The following is a 27,944-nucleotide window of genomic DNA, read 5'->3' on the forward strand; positions in this document are numbered from 1 at the left end:
CTAGAAAGGATGAGAAGGAACATTTTTGGAGTGTTAGTTCTTCGGAGGAATATTCTCACCATCCAACCACTCCTGAGTCAGACAGTAGCCCCTGCAGTGGCCAACGAGTTGGGCGGCTTCCTGTTTCCTTAACCTTATAACCAATCAGAGCCTCTCTCAACCAGGCTCAGCCATCTCAGCCCACTGTGACCTTTTCATTTTAGATCCCTTATTTCCTCCCCATCCCAGTCAACCCACACACCTGACCTCTAAATCCCCCCTGTGTGCAGGGAGGGCCAGCAGTATATTTGAACAGCGGGACTCACTTCCTGTCACCCTGTGTGTTTGCCTGAAGAGCCACAGGAACTCACAGGAGGTGTCAATCCGATCAATATTGTGACACGGTCGTGTTTCAGCCCCAGCTTCGGGGGCCTTATCATGTTTGTATACTGTAGCTCTGAGCTGAATGGGGTATACTCTCTCTCTTTTTCTCTAGCTCTCTATCCTTCCTTCTGTCTCTCATTCTCCCTCTCCCACTCTCTCCTTCACTTTCTCTCCCCCCTCTATCCCCACCCCCTTCTCTCTCTCTCTCTCTCTCTCTCTCTCGCTCTCTCCCGCTCTCTCCCGCTCTTTCCCAGGGTGCTGTTTACAGAGCTAAACGTGCCAGCTGCCCAGATCACACCATAAATGGTACCACTGCTCCCAGCAATAAAAATAATATTGGGCTTTAGTCATTCTGTTTTCTCATTCTGCGTGTGTGAGTCTGCTGCAGGGTGTCATCAGGAGGCGAAGGAGAACATAACATTAGCAGCCTAGGGGTAAGAGTATGAGGTATTCAATACTCGTCAGGTATACTAGTCAAACCCAGGTGGCTGCGCGTGGCTGTGTCTGGACAGGCCTGGCCCAGTTCTTTTCATCACGAGGAGTGATTAAAGTGAATGGGCTCTTTAACCATTGTCAGGAGAATCAGACAGTCACTGAGACGTGCCAGGTGTGTTAAGCATCACCGCCACAGAGGAAAAATAAAAAAAACATGTGGAACAATGCCTTATTCACAAACACAGAACAACATCAGCTCAGTTTATTCAGATGTGCCTAACCACACAATCCCACAATGTGGGGATTTATCAAACCTGATATGAGCTAGATAATCACTATCAAAGCACTACTTTTGTTTTAGTCTGTCTCTATGGTGCTATGAGAGATGAGCGGTTTGTTTTTCCTGTTTCTATGCGATGCTGTGTTATCGCAGATGGGAGGGCTTCCTGAGGGCCCACTGCAGTTCTGCTGAGTCAGACCTCAGCTACTTCCTGTCTGTCCCCCACCTGTGACCTCACCTCCTCACCAGGAGTGGAAGACCCCCCACCCCACCTCACCTTTCACTTCTCTCCCGTTCATTACTTAGTGCACCTGGAGCCCTATTAGCTGTCAATCAAATCAAAATCAAATCAAAGTTTATTGGCCACAAACACAGTTTATCAAACTCAGATCATGCAGAATGTAGACTAGAGGCCAACTCAAACATGCTTATCAAAATGGAAAGTGGACACAATGTCAGGCAGTTGGCAATTATTTTCTCCTAGAATCCTGATCAATCTATGGAGCTCAAAACTATAGGATACTGGATACCAAGGATACCAAGCATTATCCTCCATAACTGCACTGTTTTTGAATGAATACAAATGACTTGTTACACTCTACGGAGTACAGTATGTCCTCTAAGATCATAGACATTAGCTGACTGGTGGTCTCCAGTGTGTTCATGCTGCCAGCCAGGTTAGATTGACAGGAACACCACCCAACACTGGGCTGAGTGGAGCTCCTTAACACACATGCTTATTCTGGCTTCACAGGAGTAAAACAAACTGACTGTGTGTGTGAGTGAGCGAGCGAGCGGAGCCTGTGCACCTGCAGACATGATGTGATGCCTCACTAGCTTGGCTCAGCGCACGGTGGTGGCTCACGCTGTTTTGGGACGAAACGTCAGACTTAAGGTACTCAATCAACTGAGAGAGACCACCGGGAGAGCCACAACATGAACTGGCAACCCTCGCAGACAGTCATCTGGGACTTCATGGGAATTAGAAGAGGAGAAAAGGTGCAATACTCCTGTCTGGGCATGAAATAGGCCTGAGAAACAGGCAAGGAGGGCACAGTGTGTCTCTGAACTTTCAAATCATACCGTAGAAGGTTCCATACAGTGAATTATTTGCTCAGTGGAAGCACACTTTTCCACAGTATCAAACCATATAATTAAGGGATGTCAAGAGAGGATGCCAAGCATGGAAATGTTGATGACACACTGTTCAATGATGGGCCATCTAGGGTGAGATTTACGAGCATGGCATAGACAACCTGTTATAAAGGAGAGCTCCTCTACAATGAGGGGGGAAATACAGTAGGAAATAAAATACAGTTGTTCTGTCTTTAATGCTCACCGCATTCAGTGGGTTGTGAAGTAAAGAGTTCATGTCTTCACTGTAGTTTAGTCTAAAGGGCAAGAGACTGGGGAACTGAACAGTGTAATAAACAATAATACAATGAAAACGTTTCCATGTGATTCATACATGAGGTATGTGCCAACATTATACAGGCATAAAAGTTCACATAAGAAAAAGGAAATGAAATGTAACACTTATGATTGAAGGTATTTCATGAATGCCCAAACCATTACAAACATATTACCTAGCTCAATGAGAATTATGTTTGCACAACGGAGACTACAAACTATCAAGCTCTTTGCCATTTMATTTAATTAGGCTATTACTGCAATAATAGTATATGTCATAATGTGGAGTTAGATTGCCTAATAATTAGAGGGCATATTTTGTAATTGTGATGCATAAATATAGAGAACACACAAATCAGATCCTTAATAGAAAACAGTGTCTGTATTTTGCTGAGGTATACTGGCGCTGAAGTGCAGGTCAGGAGCTCACCTTCAGGACATAGCCGGTCCAAATAGTTTCCATAGAATCTGGCACTGGACAGCGGCACCGCCCTGGAAAACTAACCGTCTCTCTCACTGGGCCTCTTCCCACTCCAGCTCACTTCTCCAGACCTCTCAGATGAGACGAGCACAAAGCAACTCTGATACTAATAAAATAAGCTTGTCAGATCTCGGGCTCAAGAAGCCACTTCAATAGGCCTAAAGCACTTACATTTAACAGCATAATCAGTGAAAGAGACTAAGCCCAGTATCATGTGTCCTATGAMCATTCTGTTCAGTGTATCTGCTTCGTATTTAAAAAAACATTCATATGGGCCTTCATTGTATTCCTCATTAAAAACGTATATARAAGACACCAACAGTACGTGTGTGTCATTAGCATTATAGCCAGCTGTATGCAGTAACAAACTGGGGATGACTTCATATCCTATACAGATTGTAACTCCAGCAGGCATTTGGAGGCTGGGTGAGGAATGCTATCACGTTATTATTCCCTGTGAACCACCACCAAACCCTAACTCAACGGTTACGTCATCCACTCCTTGTGAAGAAAGTAAAGTAATTTATCAAGTTGTGGCAGATGGGCCGCAATTAATCACAACAGGAGAGCCATATACTGTACCACTATCTGTGGGAGATGTCCGTCAATCATTTTACGCCTTAAATCTCCTATTCTGTAAACAGACTTCAAACATAAGAAGTGAGGGTAAGTTGAATTCTGGCCTACGTTTTTTACAAGGTCGTTTCTCCTTCACAAAATACACTTTCATCCACACAGCCAGAGTAATGAAATACTTATGTGAGTCTCTCCTACTGTACCAACAGTATGGTTAATTACCCAGAACTCAGAGACTGTACTGTACATCTGTTTTATTACTTTGATCAATAAGGCCATTCTACGCTGTCCTGTGGCTTGTCAGACTGAGGAAACCTAGCTGAAACTCTTTGGCACGGGACTAAAGACAATCAGACACTTTAAATGAAAGGTTCATTAGAACTGGGATAGCACCTAATCATGGCATACTCTCAGATCAAGGGGGTATATGGTGTTCCAACCTGGTTTATAGCTGGTATCAGAGAGAACTTGTAAAACCTGTATTATTTTGGATAACTTAAAACACACTTTAATAATATCTGGGCAGGGTTCCAACCTTTCAGGAGGGCCCAATAAAGAACACCACCCCCTCAGTAGAACCAAGGAAAATAATCACACTTGCTGAGTGATGCTGTCTGTGGCTGTGTGTTATGAAAGCATTCTGGTGACTGATTGAGGGTGCTGTGTAGCTTTGTAATGCACCATTCTGCCAAGCTGAAAGGGGCAATACTCTGTAGAGCTGTGGATGARGAGCAATGAGGATAGTGCTGAAGTGAGTTACAGTAAAGGCGTTGGCATGCTTCCCAGCCGAAACAGTTCGGAAGAGTTTGTGCATATATTATGATGACATTTTGTGGCGTTTGTACGTTTTGGACTTCAGTGAGGGTTTTTTCATCTGTTAGGGCACATATAGAGAAATACTGCATCTGCACCCAAACATCTAAGTTAGGATGTAAAATTGCGCGAATAAGATCTCCTCTGCAAAAATGTCAAAATTAATGACAGATTTGTTGAGTTATCTTAGATTAATTCTGATTATTTTGAGGGAGTATATACTGGCTATGGGGTCTCAAAATGTACACCTGAAGTCGGAAGGTTACATACACTTAGGTTGGAGTCATTAAAACTCGTTTTTCAACCACTCCACAAATTTCTTGTTAACAAATTATAGTTTTGGCAAGTCGGTTAGGACATCTACTTTGTGCATGACACAAGTCCTTTTTCCAACAATTGTTTACAGACAGATCATTTCAATTATAATTCACTGTATCACAATTCCAGTGGGTCAGAAGTTTACATACACTAAGTTGACTGTAGTCTTAACAGCTTGGAAAATTCCAGAAAATATGTCATGGCTTAAGAAGCTTCTGATAGGCAAATTGACATCATTTGAGTCAATTGGAGGTGTACCTGTGGGTGTATTTCAAGGCCTACCTTCAAACTCAGTGCCTCTTTGCTTGACATCATGGGAAAATCAAAAGAAATCAGCCAAGACCTCAGAAAATAAATTGTAGACCTCCACAAGTCTGGTTCATCCTTGGGAGCAATTGCCAAACGCCTGAAGGTACTACGTTCATCTGTACAAACAATAGAACGCAAGTATAAACACCATGGGACCACGCAGCCATCATACCGCTCAGGAAGGAGACACGTTCAGTCTCCAGAGATGAATGTACTTTGATGCGAAAAGTGCAAATCAATCTCAGAACAAACAGCAAGGACCTTGTGAAAGATGCTGGAGGAAACAGGTACAAAAGTATCTATATCCACAGTAAAACGAGTCCTATATCGACATAACCACGAAAGGCCGCTCAGCAAGGAAGAAGCCACTGCTCCAAAACTGCCATAAAAAAGCCAGACTACGGTTTACAACTGCACATGGGGACAAAGATCGTACCTTTTGGAGAAATGTGACCAAACAGAAACTGTTTGGCCATAATGACTATCGCTGTTTTTGGAGGAAAAAGGGAGAGGCTTGCAAGCTGAAGAACACCATCCCAACCGTGAAGGACGGGGGTGGCAGCATCATGTTGTGGGGGTGCTTTGCAGCAGGAGGGACTGGTGCACTTCACAAAATAGATGGCATCATGAGGCAGGAAACTTATGTGGATATATTGAAGCAACATCTCAAGACATCAGTCAGGAAGTTAAAGCTTGGCCGCAAATGGGTCTTCCAAATGGACAATGAGCCSAAGCATACTTCCAAAGTTGTGGCAAAATGGCTTAACTTCTCTGGGATAGGTGGCAGTATTTTCACGTCCGGATGAAAAGCATGTCCAAAGTAAACTGCCTGCCTCTCAGGCCCAGAAGCTAAGATATGCATATTATTAGTATATTTGGATAGAAAACACTCTGAAATTTCTAAAACTGTTTGAATCATGTCTGTAAGTATAACATAACTTATTTGGCAGGCGAAACACCGAGGACAAACAGAATCCAGATTTCTAAGGGACATTCTTGCAGTTCYGATCGCTTCCACAGTCTTTAGAAATTGGTTGAGGTTTTTCCTTTGAGAAATGAAGAAGTAGCACTGTTCAGAATGAGGCTCGAGGGAACTGTACTCTTTGTTAGAGGCGCGTGACCTGAAAGCTAGCTACGCTTTGTTTTCCTCCGGTATTGAACACAGATCATCCTGTCTTAAATTTGATCGATTATTTACATTAAAAAATACCTAAAGTTGTATTACAAAAGTAGTTAAAAATGTTTGGACAAAGCTTACAGGTAACTCATGAGATATTTTGTAGTCACGTTGTGCAAGTTGTAACCGGTGTTTTTCTGGATCAAACGTGCCAAATAAATTGACATTTTGGATATATATCGACGGAATTAATCGAACAAAAGGACCATTTGTGATGTTTATGGGACATATTGGAGTGCCAACAGAAGAAGCTCATCAAAGGTAAGGCATTAATTATATCTTTATTTCTGCGTTTTGTGTCGCGCCTGGAGGGTTGAAATAGGATTGTCTGGGTTTGTTTACTGGGGTGCTGTCCTCAGATAATAGCATTGTTTGCTTTCGCCGTAAAGCCTTTTTGAAATCTGACATGTTGGCTGGATTCACAATAATTGCATGTGTGATTTCATGAAAGTTCAATTTTTATAGTAATTTATTTATTTATTTATTTTGAATTTGGCGCTCTGCATTTTCACTGGATGTTGGCCGGTGGGACGCTATATCCCAGAGAGGTTAAGGACAACAAAGTCAAGGTATTGGAGTGGCCATCACAAAGCCCTGACCTCAATCCCATAGAACATTTGTGGGCAGAACTGAAAAAGCGTGTGCGAGCAAGGAGGCCTACAAACCTGACTCAGAAACACCAGCTCTGTCAGGAGGAATGGGCCAAAATTCACCCAACTTCTGACACACTGGGAATGTGATGAAAAAAMTAAAAGCTGAAATAAATCATTCTCTCTACTATTATTCTGACATTTCACATTCTTACAATAAAGTTGTGATCCTAACTGACCTAAGACAGGGCATTTTTATTAGGATTAAATGTCAGGAATTGTGAAAAACTGAGTTTAAATGTATTTTTTAAATGTTTAAATGTTTATATTTTTAGTTTTTCCCTCACTCAATTTTTTTTCATTCAACTTTTTCACTCCGGACGCTTTATCTGGACATGGTTTGTCAGGACTTCCAACAGCCGAAGCTAAGTAGTAACATTAACATGATGCCTTCYAACTGCAGTYGCTGTACTCATAATATACAGGAGAACGATCGCCTTACAGCGAGGATAGCTGTGCTGCAAGCCCAGCTTCAGACGCAATCATTAGGCAAGGGTAATTTCAGTGTAGGAAAGGATGAAACAGCGTCTGTGCCACCAGTAAGTACAGATAGTAACGTTAGTACAAATCCTCTCACACGGTCCCCGCAGCCGGACAACATTCTCATGGCTTCTGGAGGGAAATGCTGTAGGAATGCTCAACCGGTGTCGCTCATTCAGCCGACAGAAACTTTCAACCGGTTTTCCCCATTAAGCAGCGAGTCGGAGTCTGAGGCCGAGCCTTCTCTGGTCTCTACTCCTCCCGTTACGGGGTCTGAGAYGCTGAAGCTTCCCACCATTAGCTCTGACAAATTGAAAACCCTAGTCATTGGCAACTCCATTACCCGCAGTATTAGACTTAAAACGAATCATCCAGCGATCATACACTGTTTACCAGGGGGCAGRGCTACCGACGTTAAGGCTAATCTGAAGATGGTGCTGGCTAAAGCTAAAACTGGCGAGTGTAGAGAGTATAGAGATATTGTTATCCACGTCGGCACCAACGATGTTAGGATGAAACAGTCAGAGGTCACCAAGYGCAACATAGCTTCAGCSTGTAAATCAGCTAGAAAGATRTGTCRGCATYGAGTAATTGTCTCTGGCMCCSTCCMAGTTAGGGGGAGWGAYGAGCTSTACAGCAGAGTCTCASMACTCAATCGCTGGTTGAAAACTGTTTTCTGCCCCTCCCAAAAGATAGAATTTGTAGATAATTGGCCCTCTTTCTGGGACTCACCCACAAACAGGACCAAGTCTGGCCTGTTGAGGAGTGGACTCCATCCTAGCTGGAGGGGTGCTTATCTACCAACATAGACAGGGCTCTAACTCCTCTAGCTCCACAATGAAATAGGGTGCAGGCCAGGCAGCAGGCTGTTAGCCAGCCTGCCAGCTTAGTGGAGTCTGCCACTAGCACAGTCAGTGTAGTCGGCTCAGCTATCCCCATTGAGACCGTGCCTGTGCCTCGACCTAGGTTGGGCAAAACTAAACATGGCGGTGTTCGCCTTAGCAATCTCACTAGAATAAAGACCTCCTCCATTCCTGCCATTATTGAAARAGATCGTGATACCTCACATCTCAAAATAGGGCTACTTAAWKTTAGATCCCTCACTTCAAARGCAGTTATAGYCAATGAACTAATCACTGATCATAATCTTGATGTGATTGRCCWGACTGAAACATGGCTTAAGCCTGATGAATTTACTGTGTTAAATGAGGCCTCACCTCCTGGTTACACTAGTGACCATATCCCCCGTGCATCCCGCAAAGGCGGAGGTGTTGCTAACATTTACGATAGCAAATTACAATTTACAACAACAAAAAAATGACGTTTTCATCTTTTCAGCTTCTAGTCATAAAATCTATGCAGCCTACTCAATCACTTTTTATAGCTACTGTTTACAGGTCTCCTGGGCCATATACAGCGTTCCTCACTGAGTTCCCTGAATTCCTATCGGACCTTGTAGTCATAGCAGATAATATTCAAATTTTTGGTGATTTTAATATTCACATGGAAAAGTCCACAGACCCACTCCAAAAGGCTTTCGGAGCCATCATCGACTCAGTGGGTTTTGTCCAACATGTCTCTGGACCTACTCACTGTCACAGTCATACTCTGGACCTAGTTTTGTCCCATGGAATAAATGTTGTGGATCTTAATGTTTTTCCTCATAATCCTGGACTATCGGACCACCATTTTATTACGTTTGTAATCGCAACAAATAATCTGCTCAGACCCCAACCAAGGAGCATCAAAAGTCGTGCWATAAATTCTCAGACAACCCAAAGATTCCTTGATGCCTTTCCAGACTCCCTCTGCCTACTCAATGACGTCAGAGGACAAAAATCAGTTAACCGCCTAACTGAGGAACTCAATTTAACCCTGCGCAATACCCTAGATGCAGTTGCACCCCTAAAAACTAAAAACATTTGTCATAAGAAACTAGCTCCCTGGTATACAGAAAATACCCGAGCTCTGAAGCAAGCTTCCAGAAAATTGGAACGGAAATGGCGCCACACCAAACTGGAAGACTTCCGACTAGATTGGAAAGACAGTACCGTGCAGTATCGAAGAGCCCTCACTGCTGCTCGATCATCCTATTTTTCCAACTTAATTGAGGAAAATAAGAACAATCCTAAATTTATTTTTGATACTGTCGAAAAGCTAACTAAAAAGCAGCATTCCCCAAGAGAGGATAGCTTTCACTTCAGCAGTAATAAATTCATGAATTTCTTTGAGGAAAAGATCATGATCATTAGAAAGCAAATTACGGACTCCTCTTTAAATCTGCGTATTCCTCCAAAGCTCAGTTGTCCTGAGTCTGCACAACTCTGCCAGGACCTAGGATCAAGAGAGACACTCAAGTGTTTTAGTACTATATCTCTTGACACAATGATGAAAATAATCATGGCCTCTAAACCTTCAAGCTGCATACTGGACCMTATTCCAACTAAACTACTGAAAGAGCTGCTTCCTGTGCTTGGCCCTCCTATGTTGAACATAATAAACGGCTCTCTATCCACCGGATGTGTACCAAACTCACTAAAAGTGGCAGTAATAAAGCCTCTCTTGAAAAAGCCAAACCTTGACCCAGAAAATATAAAAAACTATCGGCCTATATCGAATCTTCCATTCCTCTCAAACATTTTAGAACAGGCTGTTGCGGAGCAACTCACTGCCTTCCTTAAGACAAACAATGTACACGAAATGCTTCAGTCTGGTTTTAGACCCCATCATAGCACTGAGACTGCACTTGTGAAGGTGGTAAATTACCTTTTAATGGCGTCATACCGAGGCTCTGCATCTGTCCTCGTGCTCCTAGACCTTAGTGCTGCTTTTGATACCATCGATCACCACATTCTTTTGGAGAGATTGGAAACCCAAATTGGTCTACATGGACAAGTTCTGGCCTGGTTTAGATCTTATCTGTCGGAAAGATATCAGTTTGTCTCTGTGAATGGTTTGTCCTCTGACAAATCAACTGTAAATTTTGGTGTTCCTCAAGGTTCCGTTTTAGGACCACAATTGTTTTCACTATATATTTTACCTCTTGGGGATGTCATTCGAAAACATAATGTTAACTTTCACTGCTATGCGGATGACACACAGCTGTACATTTCAATGAAACATGGTGAAGCCCCAAAATTGCCCTCGCTAGAAGCCTGTGCTTCAGACATAAGGAAGTGGATGGCTGCAAATGTTCTACTTTTAAAATAAAATAACACCAGAGGTATATACAACACCTCTGTATGATGCAAAGCAAGTGTCCTTCGAATGTCATGGTGAGTGGCTGTTAGCTTACCTTGGTGCCCACACAGGCCTGGCCCTTCTTGTACTCCTTGTGGCAGGTTCTCTTGTCCAGCTTGGTCCAGAGGGCTTTGGCCCTCCAGGAGGTGAGCCTGGTCTTCAGACTACAGTAGAATGTCTCATGGTCCTGAGGGTCTAGATCCAGCAGCCTGCACAGGAGGTTGAAGGACTGCAGGGTGCCCTTACAGGTGGAGGCCTGGATGAAGTTCTCAAACAGCTTCCCTGCCTGGTCCTTCTCCTCCTCTGTCTCCCCCATCTTTCCCAGGAGGAGTGCAGGGTGCTTGGCTGGTGCTAGCTTGCCTTTCCTCCTCTCTCGCTCTCCCCCAGCTGTCTCAGTGGCTACACCCACAGCCTGGCCCCCATGGTCATGCCCAATCTGAGGAGGTACAGAGAAAACATATTGAGTCTGATGTCATTGCACGGCCTTTAGAAGTGTAGAATCCTTAACAGATGGAACTTTATGGAACATTGGGGAAAAAATTAAACAGTCAAATTTTGGACAGGAAAAGGCACAACCCTCGCTAACCATTCTTAGTTTTATTATGTAAGTTTAAATGGTTGACGTTTCGGCCTTCAATGGCCTTCTTCAGAATAATCACAGAGGGAATAGACAAGTTCCTTTAGGGCATGGGGAAGACAATTAGGGAGACAGTCAATTAACCAGCCTGCAACAATCACTGGTTTTCTACAGAACAGGTTTCATTGCATTTATTTTACTTCAAATCACTGACTTATATTTCCAGTGTAAGAATAGATGTGTTTGAGCTCTCAAAGAAAGCATTTTTATTTTCTGACAAACTAATACAGCATGCCATACTAACTGATTGTTTCTAGATAGATCCTGGGATAATTATTGTCTTCATTTCTGGTCAACAATGGACTGTGGAAGAGTGCACATTTCCAAAAGTCAATGGCAAAGTTCAAAAGCTCAAAATAGAAACGTGTTTCAAAACATTTCTATGAACTAAATGAAATACAGTAACACAGAGAATATCAACACATTAATTAATCATGGCTTCCATTTACAAAGTACAGTGCATTTCATTCTAATGACCAAATCTATGGATAAAAATACCAGACAGCTCAGTGAGGTCAGACAGTTCGGCCCATGCCTGTTTGCACATCACTGACTTGGCACTAGTGGACACGGACATACTGCTAAGCAGGGAGAAAAAAGTGCTTGTCTTGCGGCTGAAAACTGGACAGAGGTTCATTTTTTTCATCCGCAGAAGGGGGACACATACMCCTGGATATACTACCTAGAGTTGTAGACTAGTCTCATAGGTCTACATTACATAGTAAATGTACATCCGGGACACTCAAATTAGTATGAGTGATATGCACTAATTAGCAACTTTGCAACTACTTACTACTTTTTAGGTACTTTGCAATTACTTAGCATTTTAGCTAACTCTTTTCCTAACCTTAACTCTTTTAGCTAACCCTAACCCTAACCTAATTCCTTACCTTAACTCTAACCCCTAAAAAACGAATGTTAGCATTAGCCACATAGCTAATGTTAGCCAAAACAAATGTGAATTTGTAACATATTAGAGGTTTTGCAAATGCGTAACATATTGTACGTTTTGCAAATTCACAACGTATTGTACAAATTGCAATACGTAACTTATCATACAAATTGTCATTCATAACATATCATACAACATCCACAAATGAATACATACCATATGAAACGTAACACATACTAAATGTAATGTCTCGAATTTTACTTACAGAATAATRCGAAATGCTGTGAGACCATGTTGAGAGTTGTGGGTTTTTTTTCCGCTCCCCTATAGGATTTCAAAGCCATTGAATACCCTATGATAATATTGATGTCTCGACAGGTCCGAAGGATAAAAGTGAAACAGAATATTAGTTTGAGGACAACCTCTCTGTATCATTGAGTGGCCAGGGTGGTACTCAGGCCACACCTTAACTGAGAGACCGAAAACTCTTCATTAATTATGAATGAGGCTTACATATGCTTACTTTTACTTGTAGCAATACCCTCACACACCATATATTGAAAAGATTTAACTGACACAAGAAAAATAATTCAATCCCCTCTTTCAAAAACCACTAATCAAACATTTGAAAATCATGCCAGGGAATCCACACCAGAGCACAACATAAAAGCATAACATGGAAACCTCTCCTAAAAATATGGGAACTTTTTGGGTGGGGACCATGGCTTCTGTGAGGTTTGGGAATAGCAGTCCTTTGCTATTCAAATCATCCATGGAGAGGGCTGGGCTGTGCTGGACTTGGCCAGGGGAGAGGTGAGCCCAGCCCAGCAGGACCTGCTGCGGTGTCGTCCCCCACTCTCCACCTCCACCCCAACTAACACCACAGGGTCTGGGGGAGGTACACTATATATACAAACGTGTGTGGACAGCGCTTCAAATGAGTGGATTCGGCTATTTCAGCCACACCCGTTGCTGACAGGTGTATAAAATTGAGCACACAGCCATGCAATCTCCATAGACTAACATTGGCAGTAGAATGGCCTGTACTGAAGAGCTGAGTGACATTCAACCTGGCACCGTCATAGGATGCCACCTTTCCAACAAGTCAGTTCGTCAAATTTCTGCCCTGCTGGAGCTGCCCCGGTAAACTGTAAGTGCTGTTATTGTGAAGTGGAAACGTCTAGTAGCAACAACAACTCAGCCGCGAAGTGGTAGGTCACACAAGCTCACAGAATGGGACCGCCAAGTGTTAAAGCGCGTAGCTTCACTAGTTCCAAACTGCCTCTGGAAGCAAAGTCAGCACAAGAATTGTTCGTCGGGAGCTTCATGAAATGGCTTTCCATGGCTGAGCAGCCACACACAAGCCTAAGATCACCATGCACAATGCCAAGTGTTGGCTGGAGTGGTGAAAAGCTCACTACTCTGGAGCAGTGTAATCGCATTCTCTGGAGTGATGAATCACGCTTCACCATCTGGCAGTCCGACGGACGAATCTAGGTTTGGGGGATGCCAGGAGAACTCTCCCTGCCCGAATGCATAGTGCCAACTGTAAAGTTTGGTGGAGGAGGAATAATGGTCTGGGGCTGTTTTTTATGGTTCCGGCTAGACCTTAGTTCCAGTGAAGGGAAATCTTAACGTTACATCATACAATAACATTCTAGACAATTCTGTGCTTCCAACTTTGTGGCAACAGTTTGGGGAAGGGCCTTTCCTGTTTCAGCATGACAATGCCCCCGTGCACAAAGCGAGGTCCATACAGAAATGTCGAGATCGGTGTGGAAGAGCTTGACTGGCCTGCACAAAGTTCTGACCTAAACACTATCGAACACCTTTGGGATGACTTGGAACGCCGACTGCGAGCCAGGCCTAATCGCCCAACATCAGTGCCCAACCTCACTTATGCTCTTGTGGCTGAATGGAAGCAAGTCCCCACAGCAATGTTCCAACATCTAGTGGAAAGCCTTCCCAGAAGAGTGGATACTGTTATAGCAGCAAAGGGTCATGTAGTGTATCTGCTCTGCTGCCTACTGGAGTTGGGCCGAGTGACACCACCTCTCCTCTTCCACTGTGCAGCAGGTGTTGAGAGATCGATATGCCATCTGTTGAGAGATCGATATACCACATGATAAGCAACTCCATATGGGAGGTGTTAGCTTGGAGCAAAGATACATGAGACTTGTCTTCTGTTGTCAAGTCCTTGAACCAAGTCTTGGTTCTCAGACAGCTTTCAGTGATGCATTTTGGAAACTCTAAATAGGCATACTTAAAGGAAAAATCTTTAGGTATTAGTCCACAGTTGATACAGTCTCAAAATGTTTTGCATGTCAGCAGTCGAGTTTTCAAGATATAGGATTTTCAAGAAGCAAAGTGTCACTCATGATGATGCATTTTGGGACTGTATTACAGTGGGCTAATTCAAAAAAGAACAAAATACAGTCTGAAAGGATTTTCCCTGGAACATCAGCACTATTTGTGGTCACTGAAAACATGCCAGTTCTCATACAAACAAAATCATTCTATCTTACAGAATCCTGTTTGGCCCAAACTAGCTGTATATGTTGCATCCTGTTCGCTGTTGTTGTTTCTTTGCCTTACAGTCATTCATCCTGGATAATGGGATGCCAGCTCGTATTGAGGACAATGTGGGAGGGGTGTCAACTTCTGTCCCCAGGCTGATACACACACACCATAGTGACCCCCGGCTCCTGCCCCAGTGTCARACACAAAACCCTACAGGCCTCGCTCTGGAGACAGCCAAGCCCCAGACTGCATTCCAACGCTGCATGCCTCACATAGCACTGAACTGCTCTATCAACAAGGAACCAGAGGCAACGCCTACCGAGCTCTGTCAATGGTTCAACCACAGATATCCAATGGCGTGCTCATGACTCTGTGCCCATTCTGTAGGCTGTTATCAGTGTGTTTTGGTGATGTAATGTTCATGAGTGCTGAGAGAGGGCTGGGAGGGGCTCAGCATAGCATACAGGTGCTTTAATTAGCTTGGGGCAGGGTAATTTGTTTATGCAAAGGATGTATTATTATGCATTTGTGGGGTAAGCGTGTTCCCCTTACCATGCAAGTTATGGTACAACACAACATCTCCATTCACACCATTGTTGAAATAACAGCAAATGGTGAGAAAATCCTGAAAGGCCTGCTTTGTTCTCTTGGACAAGTTAGATGTGACAACATGATGGTATTTGCAACTGTTTTTTCTGTATAGATTTCATAACAAAAAACATAAGGACTTCTGTTGAACTACAGTAAACAACCGCTTGGTCTACCACTAACAAGTAGTTGTACTGCCAAAGCAACATTTCAGGAAGCAATTTTAATATGCGGCTATCACAATATCAGACCATTTCCAACTAAGACATACAGTAACTACAACTTCTGCTTGGGAAGTTTAAATACAACCAGAGGTTTGTGCTCCAAGCTTCACAAATTGTTTTTAAAAAAGCTACAGTATAAAGACCTGCTGGAGAGGTCTTTCTGTGTTGGTTAATGAAAGCTAGCACACACTGCCCTCACAGYGCCTTTGGAAAGTATTCAGACCCCTTGACTTTTTCCACATTTTGTTACGTTACAGTCTTATTCTGAAATTGACTAAATAAATGCTTTCCCCTCATCAATCTACACACAATACCCCATAATGAAAACAGTTTTTTACAAATGTTTACAAATTTATAAAAAATAGATAACAGAAATACRTTATTTACAGTATTCAGACCCTTTGCTATGAGACTCGAAATTGAGCTCAGGTGCATTCTGTTTCCATTGATCATTCTTGAGATGTTTCTACAACTTGATTGGAGTCCACCTGTGGTAAATTCAATTTATTGGACATGATTTGGAAAGCCACACACCTGTCTATATAAGGTCCCACAGTTGACAGTGCATGTCAGAGCAAAAACCAAGCCATGAGGTCAAAGGAATTGTCCGTAKAGCACCAAGACAGGATTGTGTCAGGGCACAGATCTGGGGAAGAGTACCAAATAATGTATGCAGCATTGAAGGTCCCCAAGAACACAGTGTCTTCCATCCTTCTTAAATGAAAAATGTTTGGAACTACCAAGACTCTTCCTAGAGCTGGCCACCTGGCCAAACTGAGTAATCGGGGGAGAAGGGCCTTGGTCAGGTGAGGTGACCAAGAACCTGATGGTCAATGACACAGCTCCAGAGTTCCTCTGTGGAGATGGGAGAACCTTCCAGCAGGACAACCATCTCAGCAGCACCCCAACAATCAGGCCTTTATGGTAGAGTGGCCAGACGGAAGCCGCTCCTCAGTAAAAGGCACATAACAGCCCGCTTGGAGTTGGCCAAAAGGCATCTAAACACTCTCAGACCATGAGAAACAAGATTCTCTGCTCTGATGAAACCAAGATTGAACTCTTTGGCCTGAATGCCAAGCATCACATCTGGAGGAAACCTGGCACCATCCCTACGGTGAAGCATGGTGGTGGCAGAATCATGCTGTGGGGATGTTTTTCAGCGGCAGGGACTGGTAGACTAGTCAGGATCGAGGCAAAGATGAACGATCCAAAGTACAGAGAGATCCTTGATGAAAACCGGCACCAGAGCGCTCAGGACCTCAGACTGAGTTGAAGGTTCACCTTCCAACAGGACAACGACCCTTAGCACACAGCCAAGACAATGCAGGAGTGGCTTCGGGACAAGTCAAGTCTCTGAATGTCCTTGAGTGGCCCAGCCAGAGCCCGGACTTGAACCGGATCGAACATCTCTGSAGAGACCYGAAAATAGCTGTGCAGCAACCCTCCCCATCCAACCTGACAGAGCTTGAGAGGATCTGCAGAGATGAATGGGAGAAACTCCCCAAATAAAGGTGTGCCAAGCTTGCAGCGTCATACCCAAGAAGACTCAATGCTGTAATCACTGCCAAAGGTGCTTCAACAAAGTACTGAGTAAAGTGTCTGAATACTTATGTAAACGTGATATTTAAGTTTTTTTATTTGTAATAAATTAGCAAACCTTTCAACCTGTTTTTGCTTTGTCATTATGGGGTATTGTGTGTAGATTGATGAGGGGAAAAAAATTATTTAATACATTTTAGAATAAGGCTGTAACGTAACAAAATGTGGAAAAAGTCAAGTGGTCCGAATACTTTTCGAAGGCACTGTATGGTCAGCTAGAAGAGCTGATGCTACATTGTCCCAGATGGAATCCCATGACCTCACCCATGATCTCCATCTGACAGCATGGAAAGGCAATCCGCAGGCAGACAACACCAACCCACAGAGCACCCGTAAAAAACACACGTATAAAAAAGAGAGCGAGAGAGAAAGAGCGAGAGAGAGAGAGAGAGAGAGACAAAGAGCAGGATCAATGGCCATTCCAAGCTGTTTTTATGAGAGCCTGGACGTTCAATTTCACCATACTGTACAGGTTTTAACAATCGTACCTGTTTTTTAAATCGTATCTGCCCATCTATGACTTGGCTAATGACTAATCCATTTGCAAACACTAGCTACTCATTTTATGCCTGTTATATCAAACAAACCATCCCATCACTGGTGCTTTCACAGTACACCACAGCTGTCTCAGTTACCTGTTATTGTATTAGATAATAGTTCTCATAACTTTGTTATTTAAAGACACTTTACTCATGACTCTGACAGAGTATACAAAAACTGAGGCAGAGCTATAGTATATAGTATATCTCCTGAAGGTTATTCTGAGCTCAGGTAATCCAGTGCATTTTTCAGAGGGATGAGTGCACATGCTATCAGTTTCCAGAGGAGAAATTCCAGAGATGTGAAGTATGTACCTGTTACAGCTGGCCTGCCAAGGCAGAACAGCTACAGGGAGCTAGCCAGAGACACACACTCCCTCAAACACACACATACCTGTATACGCATTATACTGTAAATAATCGGCACATTTTCTCTGAGACCAAAACAATTATTTAACCACTAGCTGTGGTTTAACCACTAACATTCTGGAATGTTTCATTTATTCAATTTGAGTTATAACCGACACTCTCATTAGCATGGTTGCTCATGCGCTTACATTCTTGATAAGAATCAAAATAGGTTTAATTTCCATACCACATGAGCCATCAGCTGTGACTTAAATTCCCCCTCAGTTACACATGCAGCTCCATGCAATGAGACTGGTAGTGGAGCACATTTAATGAGAAGAAACCCAAGTCACCTTAACACCTCACATACTTTTATAACAACACCAGTGTCAGGTTGTATTAAGACTTGGTCTAATAACAACCAACCAGGCAATACATGGTCTAAGGCAGTAAACACTGACCAATAACTTAATAAGTGTGCCCATTACTACATCAGCCAAGGCCATAGAAACTGAGCAATATAGTACATACTGCTAGACCAGTAAAACACAAAACAATGACTTGATGTCCAACGTTATTGCTCCACACAGCCTCTAGCTATCAAAATACAATGGGAAGCTGACGACTCAAAGGAAAACAATGGGAGGGCTGGGAATAACACGTAATGCAGTTAATTACCGAGAGAACTGAAGGAAACCAGGAAGTAAGCCCTCAACCCCTGATAAGCAGACATTACGCCTCAGAGCTGGACAACAATCTAAGAAAACATATGTTCCAGCATCCCGCCAACAACTTTGCCCCTCTCCAGCCCTCATAACTCGCTTGTACTATCTCAACTCTAAGAAATCTGGCTGTTTCTTCAGACARCGGTGCCAAAACAAAGGAGAGCGTCTTGGACACGGTTAAAAACACTGCGTTATCTGGCCGGCCCCAGTGAATGTCATTCATCTAGAGAGGAGAAAATAATAAATTTACACAGAAGCAGGCACTAGAGAGGTGAAGCAGCCGTCTGCCGTCTGGAGGCCTGTCTGACCAACGCAGTGTGTGTTAACCACATGTCCTCTTGGACTTGGAGACAGATTTATCGGGACAAACTTCAGACACACAAAGCACACAAATAATGTCTGTCCAGCTATTTGAAGTTTGACATACAGTATGTAATCCACTTGGCACACAATAGTTTGACCTTATCCAGCGCCACATTCCTTTCTTCATTTCACACAAATAAATGAGCAAATAGCTGACAAACGCAGTGAACTCTCGCCATGTAAAAAGATCGCACACAAAGAATGCTCTGATGTTCTTAAATCAACATTGATAAATCTTGGAAACACTGATGACATATTCAATGCAATCATTACACCAATATACCATACAGTAACATGAGATCCTCACAATGTGATTGAGATCAAGACCCGTAAGGTGAGAAGTGACTGCACACTGAAGGCAGATTTTTTGGTAACTGACATTCCCCCAGACAGTCAGACAGTCAGACAGACAGTCAGCAGAGGCAAATGGATCCAGAGATCCTGTTCCATGTCTCAGAATGGCACCGAGGGGTTTATAGGACAGTGTGTGACCACAGGGAAGGAATAGAGGAGCCGGTAAGGCAGCTTTCAGGGATGTCATGCTCAGAATAGACAGGTGTCATGTTCCAGAGGAAAACAGCACATGTCCTGGAGGATAGCCTGACATCTGTATAAGACCACTCTACAAACATAAATACACTGTGTTGCTGACCACAAAGAGAACAGCTCCATCAGACCTGAAAGATCTGTGCCACTCTTCAGAAAAAGGACTGCTGGACTCTGTCCATGACATTTGGTGACCATTTATTGTGATCATAGACACAATGATGGAGTGCTTAGGGGTTGTTGCTCTGTAAACACAATTCTACTTTAATCCTTACAGTAATTTCAGGGTAAAGAAAGTCATGACATGCCTCCAGCCAGTGGTGTAAAGTACTTAAGTAAAAATATTTTCAAGTACTACTTAAGTAGTTTTTAGGGTATCTGTACTTTACTTTACTATTTATATTTGACAACTTTAACTTTTACTTCACTACATTCCTAAAGAAAATAATGTACTTTTTACTCCATACATTTTATCTGACACCCAAAGGTACTCATTGCATTTTCAACGCTAACCAAGACAGGAAATTGGTCCAATTCATGCATTTATCAAGAGAACATCCCTGGTCATGTCTACTGCCTCTGATCTGACAGACTCACTAAACACACATGTTTTGTTTGTAAATTGTGTCTGAGTGTTGGAGTATGCCACTGTCTAAAAAACAAGAAAAGAGTGCAGTCTGGTTTGCTTTATGTAAGGAATTTAAAATGATTTATGCTTTTACTTTTGCTACTTAAGTATATTTGAGCAATTACATTTACTTTTGATACTTAAGTATATTTAAAATTAAATACTTATAGACTTTTAGTCAAGTACTATTTTACTGGGTGACTTTCACTTTAACTTGAGTCATTTTCTATTAAGGTATGTTTACTTTTGTGACAGAGCTCTGATGTGTTATTGGGTCATCTGATATGTGAGTGCGTCTGCTTTCCTGTCCAGATCAAAGGGATGGAGAGCTGCCACTGTGAAACTGCCTTTGCTGGAGGTTAAAGCACAAGGCCTGACTCAAACTGTCACACCCTGATCTGTTTCACCTGTTCCTGTTATTGTCTCCACCCCCTCCAGGTGTCGCTTATTTTCCCCAGTGTATTTATCCCTGTGTTTCCTGTCTCTCTGTGCCTAGTTCGTCTTGTATGTTTCCAAGTCAACCAGCGGTTTTCCCGTTCTCCTGCTTTTGCATTCTCCTTTTTCTAGTTCTCCCAGTTTTGACCCTTGCCTGTTTCTGGACTTGGTACCTGCCTGCCGACCATTCTGCCTGCCTTGACCACAAGCCTGTCTGCCACTACCCCCTGGACTCTGATCTGGTTTTGACCTTTTTGCCTGTCCACGACCATTCCTTGCCTCCCCTTTTGGATTAATAAACATTGTAAGACTCCAACCATCTGCCTCCTGTGTCTGCATTTGGGTCTCGCCTGTGCCTTTCATACAAACTCCTTTTAAGTTCCCTAAATGACCATTTCTGAGCTTGTACAAGCCAGGGGGAACTTGTTAATGTAGTCTAGGTGGCGATTTTATATCCTGCTGATGACCGTGGTGGTTTAAGTTGGCAGAGCGGGATCCTACTGAAAGGATCAACCAATTTAAACCATGCATAAATCCTGCAAGTGATTTGCTTTCTGAGCCTCAACCTCCCACATCCTCTTTCTGTCCTGGTGCTGGAGCTGTTGCCTGGAAACATGTGCTCACTTCCACAGTGTGGCTCTAGGAAGGAAATAATGCAAAGAGGAAGAAGAAAGTTCACACAGTTCTGCTCTGGGATATTGTGAATAAGCCTACAGACAGACCAGTCAGGCTGGAATACGGTGCTCATTTGGAATGCTGTCTGCTGACTGACAGAGACAAAAGTAATGCTGACTTCAGCTTATTTGTCTTCTTTACTGTAGTGTGCCCTGAGAGAGTGACATAGCTCTGAATCCAAAGGCTTGGTTAATTTAAAACCAGTTATATTAGTTAAACCAGTTATACAATTAGATTCACCAATTGTTTTATCTAATACATGTGTTTATTCATTCACAACTAGGATCTTGCTGGGCCCAGCGCAGGCAGTGGGGTCCCCTGGTCTTCTGGTGCCAGTGATGTGGGAAAGGAGGCTTAGCAGAGACAGCTCAGAGGTGAGTACAGTGGAGGTAGGAAGAAAACAGAGACACACAGTTGTACGATCTTAATTTGAGCCAGTTTGCTACAGCAGGGAAAGTATCCTGCAGCAACAGGAAATGTGAATCATTATGTGGATGTGGGCTGGTGTTGCTAATGGTGTGGCTAAAATGCCAGGGCTGAATTTTTGTCCCAGTCCCCCCCTGAAGCCTCGACACAACCACTAATTACAAACTTAGAAGATGAAACTGGCTGCTGGCAGCATTACCATCTAAGTCAATTTTGACAAAATTACAAGAACAACAGGTTCATGCTGAGATTGGGAAACTCCCTTAGGGGGGCAATTTCTGATATTTTGGCAACACACTAACTCTTGAGTTTTAACAACATTTGGGAATTTTCATGCAAACACATTAAAACGTATTAAATCAGCGTGGATTTGATCTTTACACACCCACCCCCTCAATTAGACTAACTGTGACGTCTAGMGAGAGACCATAAACCTTCAGCATCTTTACATCTYTACATTCACTACTGATATAAAACCTTGTGATCTTTCTAGAAATCTGCTTTYGGGGAGAGCAAGTCAAACCTGATGATTTATTGTTATTCCAGATAGCATAGGTATGGTGATAAAAACAAGAGAAGAAAAATGACAGAAGTGGACCGCTACAGATAAACTTTTGATTTATTAATGTCTGTTGTATACACTGCGCAAAAACATTGGCACTGAAGTAATCACATTTGTTTATGTTGTATAGTCTTGGGAAAAGGTTCCATATAGAACCAAAAAGGKTTCTATCGCTTGCTTCTTATATGGAACACCTAAAAGTTATATACAGTAGACCAAAGAACATTTTTGTTCTAAGAGTATACTCCCATGGCTAACAGCAAGTGTATAAATCTTACTGAACAATATTAGTTTTACTGTTCCTTAAYTTCAGTTGCTTTATAGCACAAGAAATACTAACAAGATTGAACATTCCTGAGGAAATTCCAGCAAGAAAGGAGAAAAGTATTGCGTTTTTTGTTTGAGTGTGCAATATTTATCGAATCCAGGGAGAACAGAGTACTTGAATCACACATGGACAACCAATACCTGAGACAGATTCAGAGACAGACATGTAGTGTATTGAGATGTTGACACATACTTTATCAGTAAGGTAGTGAATCACAGMGTAATAAAGCAGGACTTTAARTCYTACAGCAGTGTGAGGAAGAGCGTGCCATGTTTTCAACCGGCACAGGATGCACAGGAAATTATTGCTCATTCAAGAGGGGGCGGAAAATGACATGACTGTATGATTGCTGCTGCTTTCTCAAAATGTCCTTACTGAGTCACAGCTGCTCTCTCATGGCCAGATACTCACAGTGGCCTGTTTTCTAGAGTGACTTTGAGATAAACATAATCAGACAGATTCCCCCACATACATTTTGGTACACTTTCAAGAGTACCAAAATGAAAATTGACAATTCCATCCAGATTTCAGTCATCTAAAATGTGTGCTTATAACAGATTATATACTGTATCTAAATACCTTACAGATGTCTCTGAAACGGATCTGTGATCATCTGACCATGTGTGCTGTAACTAATGTGCCTCACCTGGGACAAAGAAAAATATAGCCTACTGTACAGTATTAYTTAAAGCCACAAGTTCAAACTCAAAATCAAACACAGGTTAGTGAGTAAGCTTAGAACTTCCCATAATTCTTATGAAAGGGGAACATTAATTCATCTGACAGAAACAGCAGCGCTAAAGCAGACAGACAGTGTCACAATTCCTCTCCCTGTGTATTTGTGCCCACATTCGCACTGGCTTGTGCAGACAGTAATATCTGTTGATATAAATACAACATAATGGAGCCTTTACAATATACTATGATTAAGAAAACAATCAAATAATAATATMGTTTTCCTGAGATAAAAGGGTGATGAACCYTCAAAAAATGACTGTTTAATCATTGTCTTTCTCTTAATGTAACTCAATGTAAAGAAAATACCATGCTATGGTGGAAGCCTATACCACTGTAAAACTCAGCCAGATACATCAAGAATAAAGGCATAGCCTGCCAGAGAACCCGAGGGGGGTCGAAACTGAACATATTTAAAAGAGATCTTAATACACACCTTTTTAGCTTTGCTTTTCCTTGGGGTGCTTTTTTAGTCTTTCAGTTTGTATTGTTATTCTTTAGTTTTTTTATCCTTTTATGTTTGTTGTGTACTAAATATGTCTGTACTTATTTTCATTGTTTTTTATTTATGTTTTTTCCTGTGAAGCACATTGTGTGGCATTCATGTCTGAAATGTGTCATATAAATAAATCTTGATTTCAATTGATAAATGAATCCAAAATATTGTAACTCAATGTGACTTTAAAGAAAATACCATGCCATGGTAGTAGCCTATAACATTGTAAAACTCAGCCAGAAACATCAAGTATAAAAGGCTTTTAAACCTGGATTATGGTGGAGACACATCATTATTATAATGGTTGAMCACACAGAGCTATTTTATCAGAGTATGGAGACAAAYCAGATGTTTTATTATCCAGTTCAGACACACAGGCTCTTACTGTATGTACRGGAATCTGTATCTAATCCTATCAGAATGAATGTATTTAAATACTAAAGCAAAGAACATGTACAAATCCCACAGTGGAGAAACGAAATCAATTCCTCAAATAAGATTCGATTTTACAACCTTGAATGAACTATGTCACAGTGTTCAGACTCAACTGTCATGTTGTTCAATTGCCTAGACATCTGTCCAGCGGTCACTGATTTGTGAAACATGCGTAATTGGAAGTGTGACTTACCTTAGTTTACAGAGGAGAAAAAATAAATCAACTGGCCCAGTCTTCGCAGTTGATTGAAGAGGTATATTCAAAACCGCAATAACCGGTCAGAGAAAATGTATCTAATAGAATTTGCGCTGGCTATATGTGTCGGTGTGTCTCTTCCAGTCACTCATTCTAAACTACTACTGGGCTAAATTACTGTCTCACTCTGTCTCACCACCACAGTACCTCCCGTCTATTGCATGAGGGCGGTGCAGGAGATTACAAGACCCAATGGTAACTTCTGATACACCGTGCTCGAAATTTAAATTATAAAGGCTTCATTACAACTGTAGACACAAATAGTTTTCATGTAGCCACAGTGCAAAAAATTACAGCATAGATAGTTGTATACTCTATTTTATGGAGAATAAAGCTGGATTTAAGTTTAATGGGTATTTTGCTAATTAAGCAACAAAAAAATTTACCAACTGGAATATCGGCATATAGTCTAAATAATGATGTATATCATTGTAATAATTCAAATACAGCAAGTGATTGAGGCACGTGCACAGGCTCTAGCACAAACATATATCCAGCTGTTCAGTGTCCAGTATAATGTTTCAAGAACAAACAAACAAAACAAAGAACTTGCGTCAAATTACGCAAAATTAATTGATCCATAATAGGCTACATTTGGCATTTACGCAGTGAGTAAACATGGACTTCTTTAAATTATTGACTGTTTCTTCCATTACATAAAACGACACGTTCAGATGATGGCGATGACATGGTCAGTTAATCACCGTGACACCAAGGAGTGACATCTCTTAAAAACCTGGTCTCAGACTAGACGTAACATAGTAAAGATAAATCCTGGACACTCACATTAGTATAATATGTTATGTTTGCTATGGTTACATAAGATGGTTACTTAGTCGGGTGGTTGCTCGGGGTGGTGGGTGGGTGTTTAATCCATATGTCTAGCAATTTTGGTTTCATAGCCATAAACCTATAAACTAGGCTACTCCACAGTGGTTTAGCCTAAGCTACTGAAAATATATTCCATGCAAATGAGGCCATCTAGTGGTAAATGGGCGAAAACATGCGACAGAGCCATATTATGCGTCCACGTTTACGCACAGTCACAGCAGACTATATTACTGTGTAGCCTAGCTATCACAACTTTAATACATTATAACTAGGTCTACTAATTATGAAATATAATAACACGTGAATTATAAACTTCTAATTGAAGAGTAACAATAAAGAGTCGTCGCCAACATTACACAGATCTCATTACACAGATGTTCCAACGTTAACCCGGGCTCTAGCCAAGTCTTCTCATTGCTCAAAGACGAGCAGTCAGCCCATTGCGGTGTGCCACCATCCCTCCTTCATTGGCGGCGTCCTCCCACAGCCTGCTGCGTGCTGAGGTTGGCCCAGAATAGGTTCGTCACTGGCGTCACTATGAAAGGTAAGAGTATCGAAAACGTATCACCATGGCTTGCACCTGTCAATTAGGCTATAGCCTACAGTGGTCGCATAACTTGGGACAAAATAAACTACAACTTTCTCAAAATATAAATACATGCATAAGGCAATATTATAGTCTATCCTCCCCCCTCTCTTCGGACAGAGTGACCCAGCAGCAGCAGCATCACCGCACACACCCAGTGCGCAGATGGGACGTCCAAAGAACCTAATTCATTCTGATGCCTTTTTGCGCAGCAGCAAGGATATTGTATTTCTCTCTTCTAACTCTTCTCTTCTAACGTCTATCCATGGCATCCTCCTTCCTGAATCTGCCAGGCCCGTGGATTTGGACATCAACCAGATCCTTGAGGATAATTTGGCACAAGGACACACGCCATTAAACGACACGTTTGAGGAGGTAGAGCAACTGATGGAGGACACGCATAATAAACTGGAGGACGCGGTGCACAGGTCGGTTAATGGTTAGGTCTACTCAGATGTATATTTGCAGAGCGTTGATAAAAAATAAATGAACCTATTATGTCCCATAGCACCCCTTTCATTTGTATGACTTTTAATGCTATGTAAAATGCAACAGTTAATAGCGCAGTACACTCTTATTATATCATTTTAGTTGATCTGAAACTTTTCTGTTAAAGTAACCACAAGTTTAACTTGAGACATAAATCTTTATTAGACTAATAAAAACAGTTGCCCATGTGGGTTGAGATGAGTCGTGGTCAATCTTAACATGCACATTGTGTAAAAAAAACAGTGGTGACCTCAATGCAACGTTGATCTTTTGCATCAAACCTCTTTAGATGGACAATGAGAGTGCAAAGTCCAGCTTGCATCCCAATAACCTTCCCTCAAATTACCACAACAAAAGCACTTCTGAGAGTGTGGTTGAAACTCAATCCATCCACACCATAGAGATAGTACACAAGGTACAGTAGTAGTCACATGCAAATGTATTTTTGTACTGTATTTCATTCAAAACTAGGATGCTGAAATGCTATTATGAATTGTAATACTGTATAGTAGTAGTATTTTGACATCCCACATTTGTTATGAAGACTGAAAGCAAAATTGCAGAAATCCTACAGAAGTGATCCTAACTGGAAATGTGTCTCTCTTTAGGAGACAGACAACAGAACAGGAGAGACCCACATCACCAGAACAGTTATCCAGTCCAGTGGCAAGGAAAATAATATTAATCATGTGAGTCAAAAACAATCTTTGGAATTTCCCTCCATCATGATTTACAACAGATTTTTTTTTTAACATATATTATCCACAATATCTTGAACACTATAACTCTAACTGGTGTTTTGTGTTTAATAAAGACAGTGGGCATAAGATGAATACAATTCCATCCTTAATGCAAGTCACAATTCATGAAAGATTTAACAAGTCATCGGCTGTGTTTCCTCTTTCTGTGCTGTTCTGCATGCGGCCACAACTGCTGTCATGTTTGGGAATCTCATTTCTCTTTCCCCATGCCCTGTACGCCTCTCCAGTCTCGCAGAGTTGCAAAGAAAAAGCCATATCTCAGACTGGCCAATAAAATGAAAAGATTAAGATGGGCAGAAGAACACAGACACTGGACAGAGGAACTCTGCCTAGAAGGCCAGCATCCCGGAGTTGCCTCTTCACTGTTGACGTTGAGACTGGTGTTTTGCGGAGTACCTATTTCATGAAGCTACCAGTTGAGGACTTGTGAGGCATCTGTTTCTCAAACTAGACACTCTAATATACTTGTCCTCTTGCTCAGTTGTGCACCGGGGCCTCCCACTCCTCTTTCTATTCTGGTTAGAGACAGTTTGCGCTGTTCTGTGAAGGGAGTAGTCACACGGCTGTATGAGATCTTCAGTTTCTTGGCAATTTCTCACATGAATAGCCTTCATTTTCCAGAACAAGAATAGACTGATGAGTTTCAGAAGAAAGTTCTTTGTTTCTGGCCTTTGAGCCTGTAATCGAACCCACAAATGCTTATGCTCCAGATACTCAACTAGTCTAAGAAGGCCAGTTTTATTGCTTCTTTAACAGAACAACAGTTTTCAGCTGTGCTAACATAGTTG

At 42.1% G+C, this 27,944-nt stretch overlaps 1 protein-coding gene and 1 long non-coding RNA gene across 2 annotated transcripts in view; one reads left to right on the forward strand and one right to left on the reverse strand.

The window, feature by feature from the left end:
* LOC112068647 (F-actin-monooxygenase mical2b) overlaps positions 1 to 24,606 on the reverse strand; it is a 54,389-nt gene extending 29,783 nt beyond the window's left edge. Inside the window, 2 exon segments of the mRNA XM_070438261.1 lie at positions 10,588 to 10,968; positions 24,427 to 24,606. Coding sequence (XP_070294362.1) covers positions 10,588 to 10,848 — 261 coding nt within the window. The 5' untranslated portion in view covers positions 10,849 to 10,968; positions 24,427 to 24,606.
* A 1,505-nt stretch (positions 24,607 to 26,111) lies between these two features.
* Positions 26,112 to 27,538, forward strand: LOC112068649 (uncharacterized). Its single transcript, XR_002893610.2, has 4 exons — positions 26,112 to 26,334; positions 26,685 to 26,810; positions 27,004 to 27,084; positions 27,384 to 27,538. It is a non-coding gene; the product is annotated as an uncharacterized lncRNA (long non-coding RNA).
* Positions 27,539 to 27,944: the final 406 nt, after the last annotated feature.

The sequence above is a fragment of the Salvelinus sp. IW2-2015 genome, unplaced genomic scaffold (assembly GCF_002910315.2).
Source record: "Salvelinus sp. IW2-2015 unplaced genomic scaffold, ASM291031v2 Un_scaffold631, whole genome shotgun sequence".
NCBI classification, from domain to species: Eukaryota; Metazoa; Chordata; class Actinopteri; order Salmoniformes; family Salmonidae; genus Salvelinus; species Salvelinus sp. IW2-2015.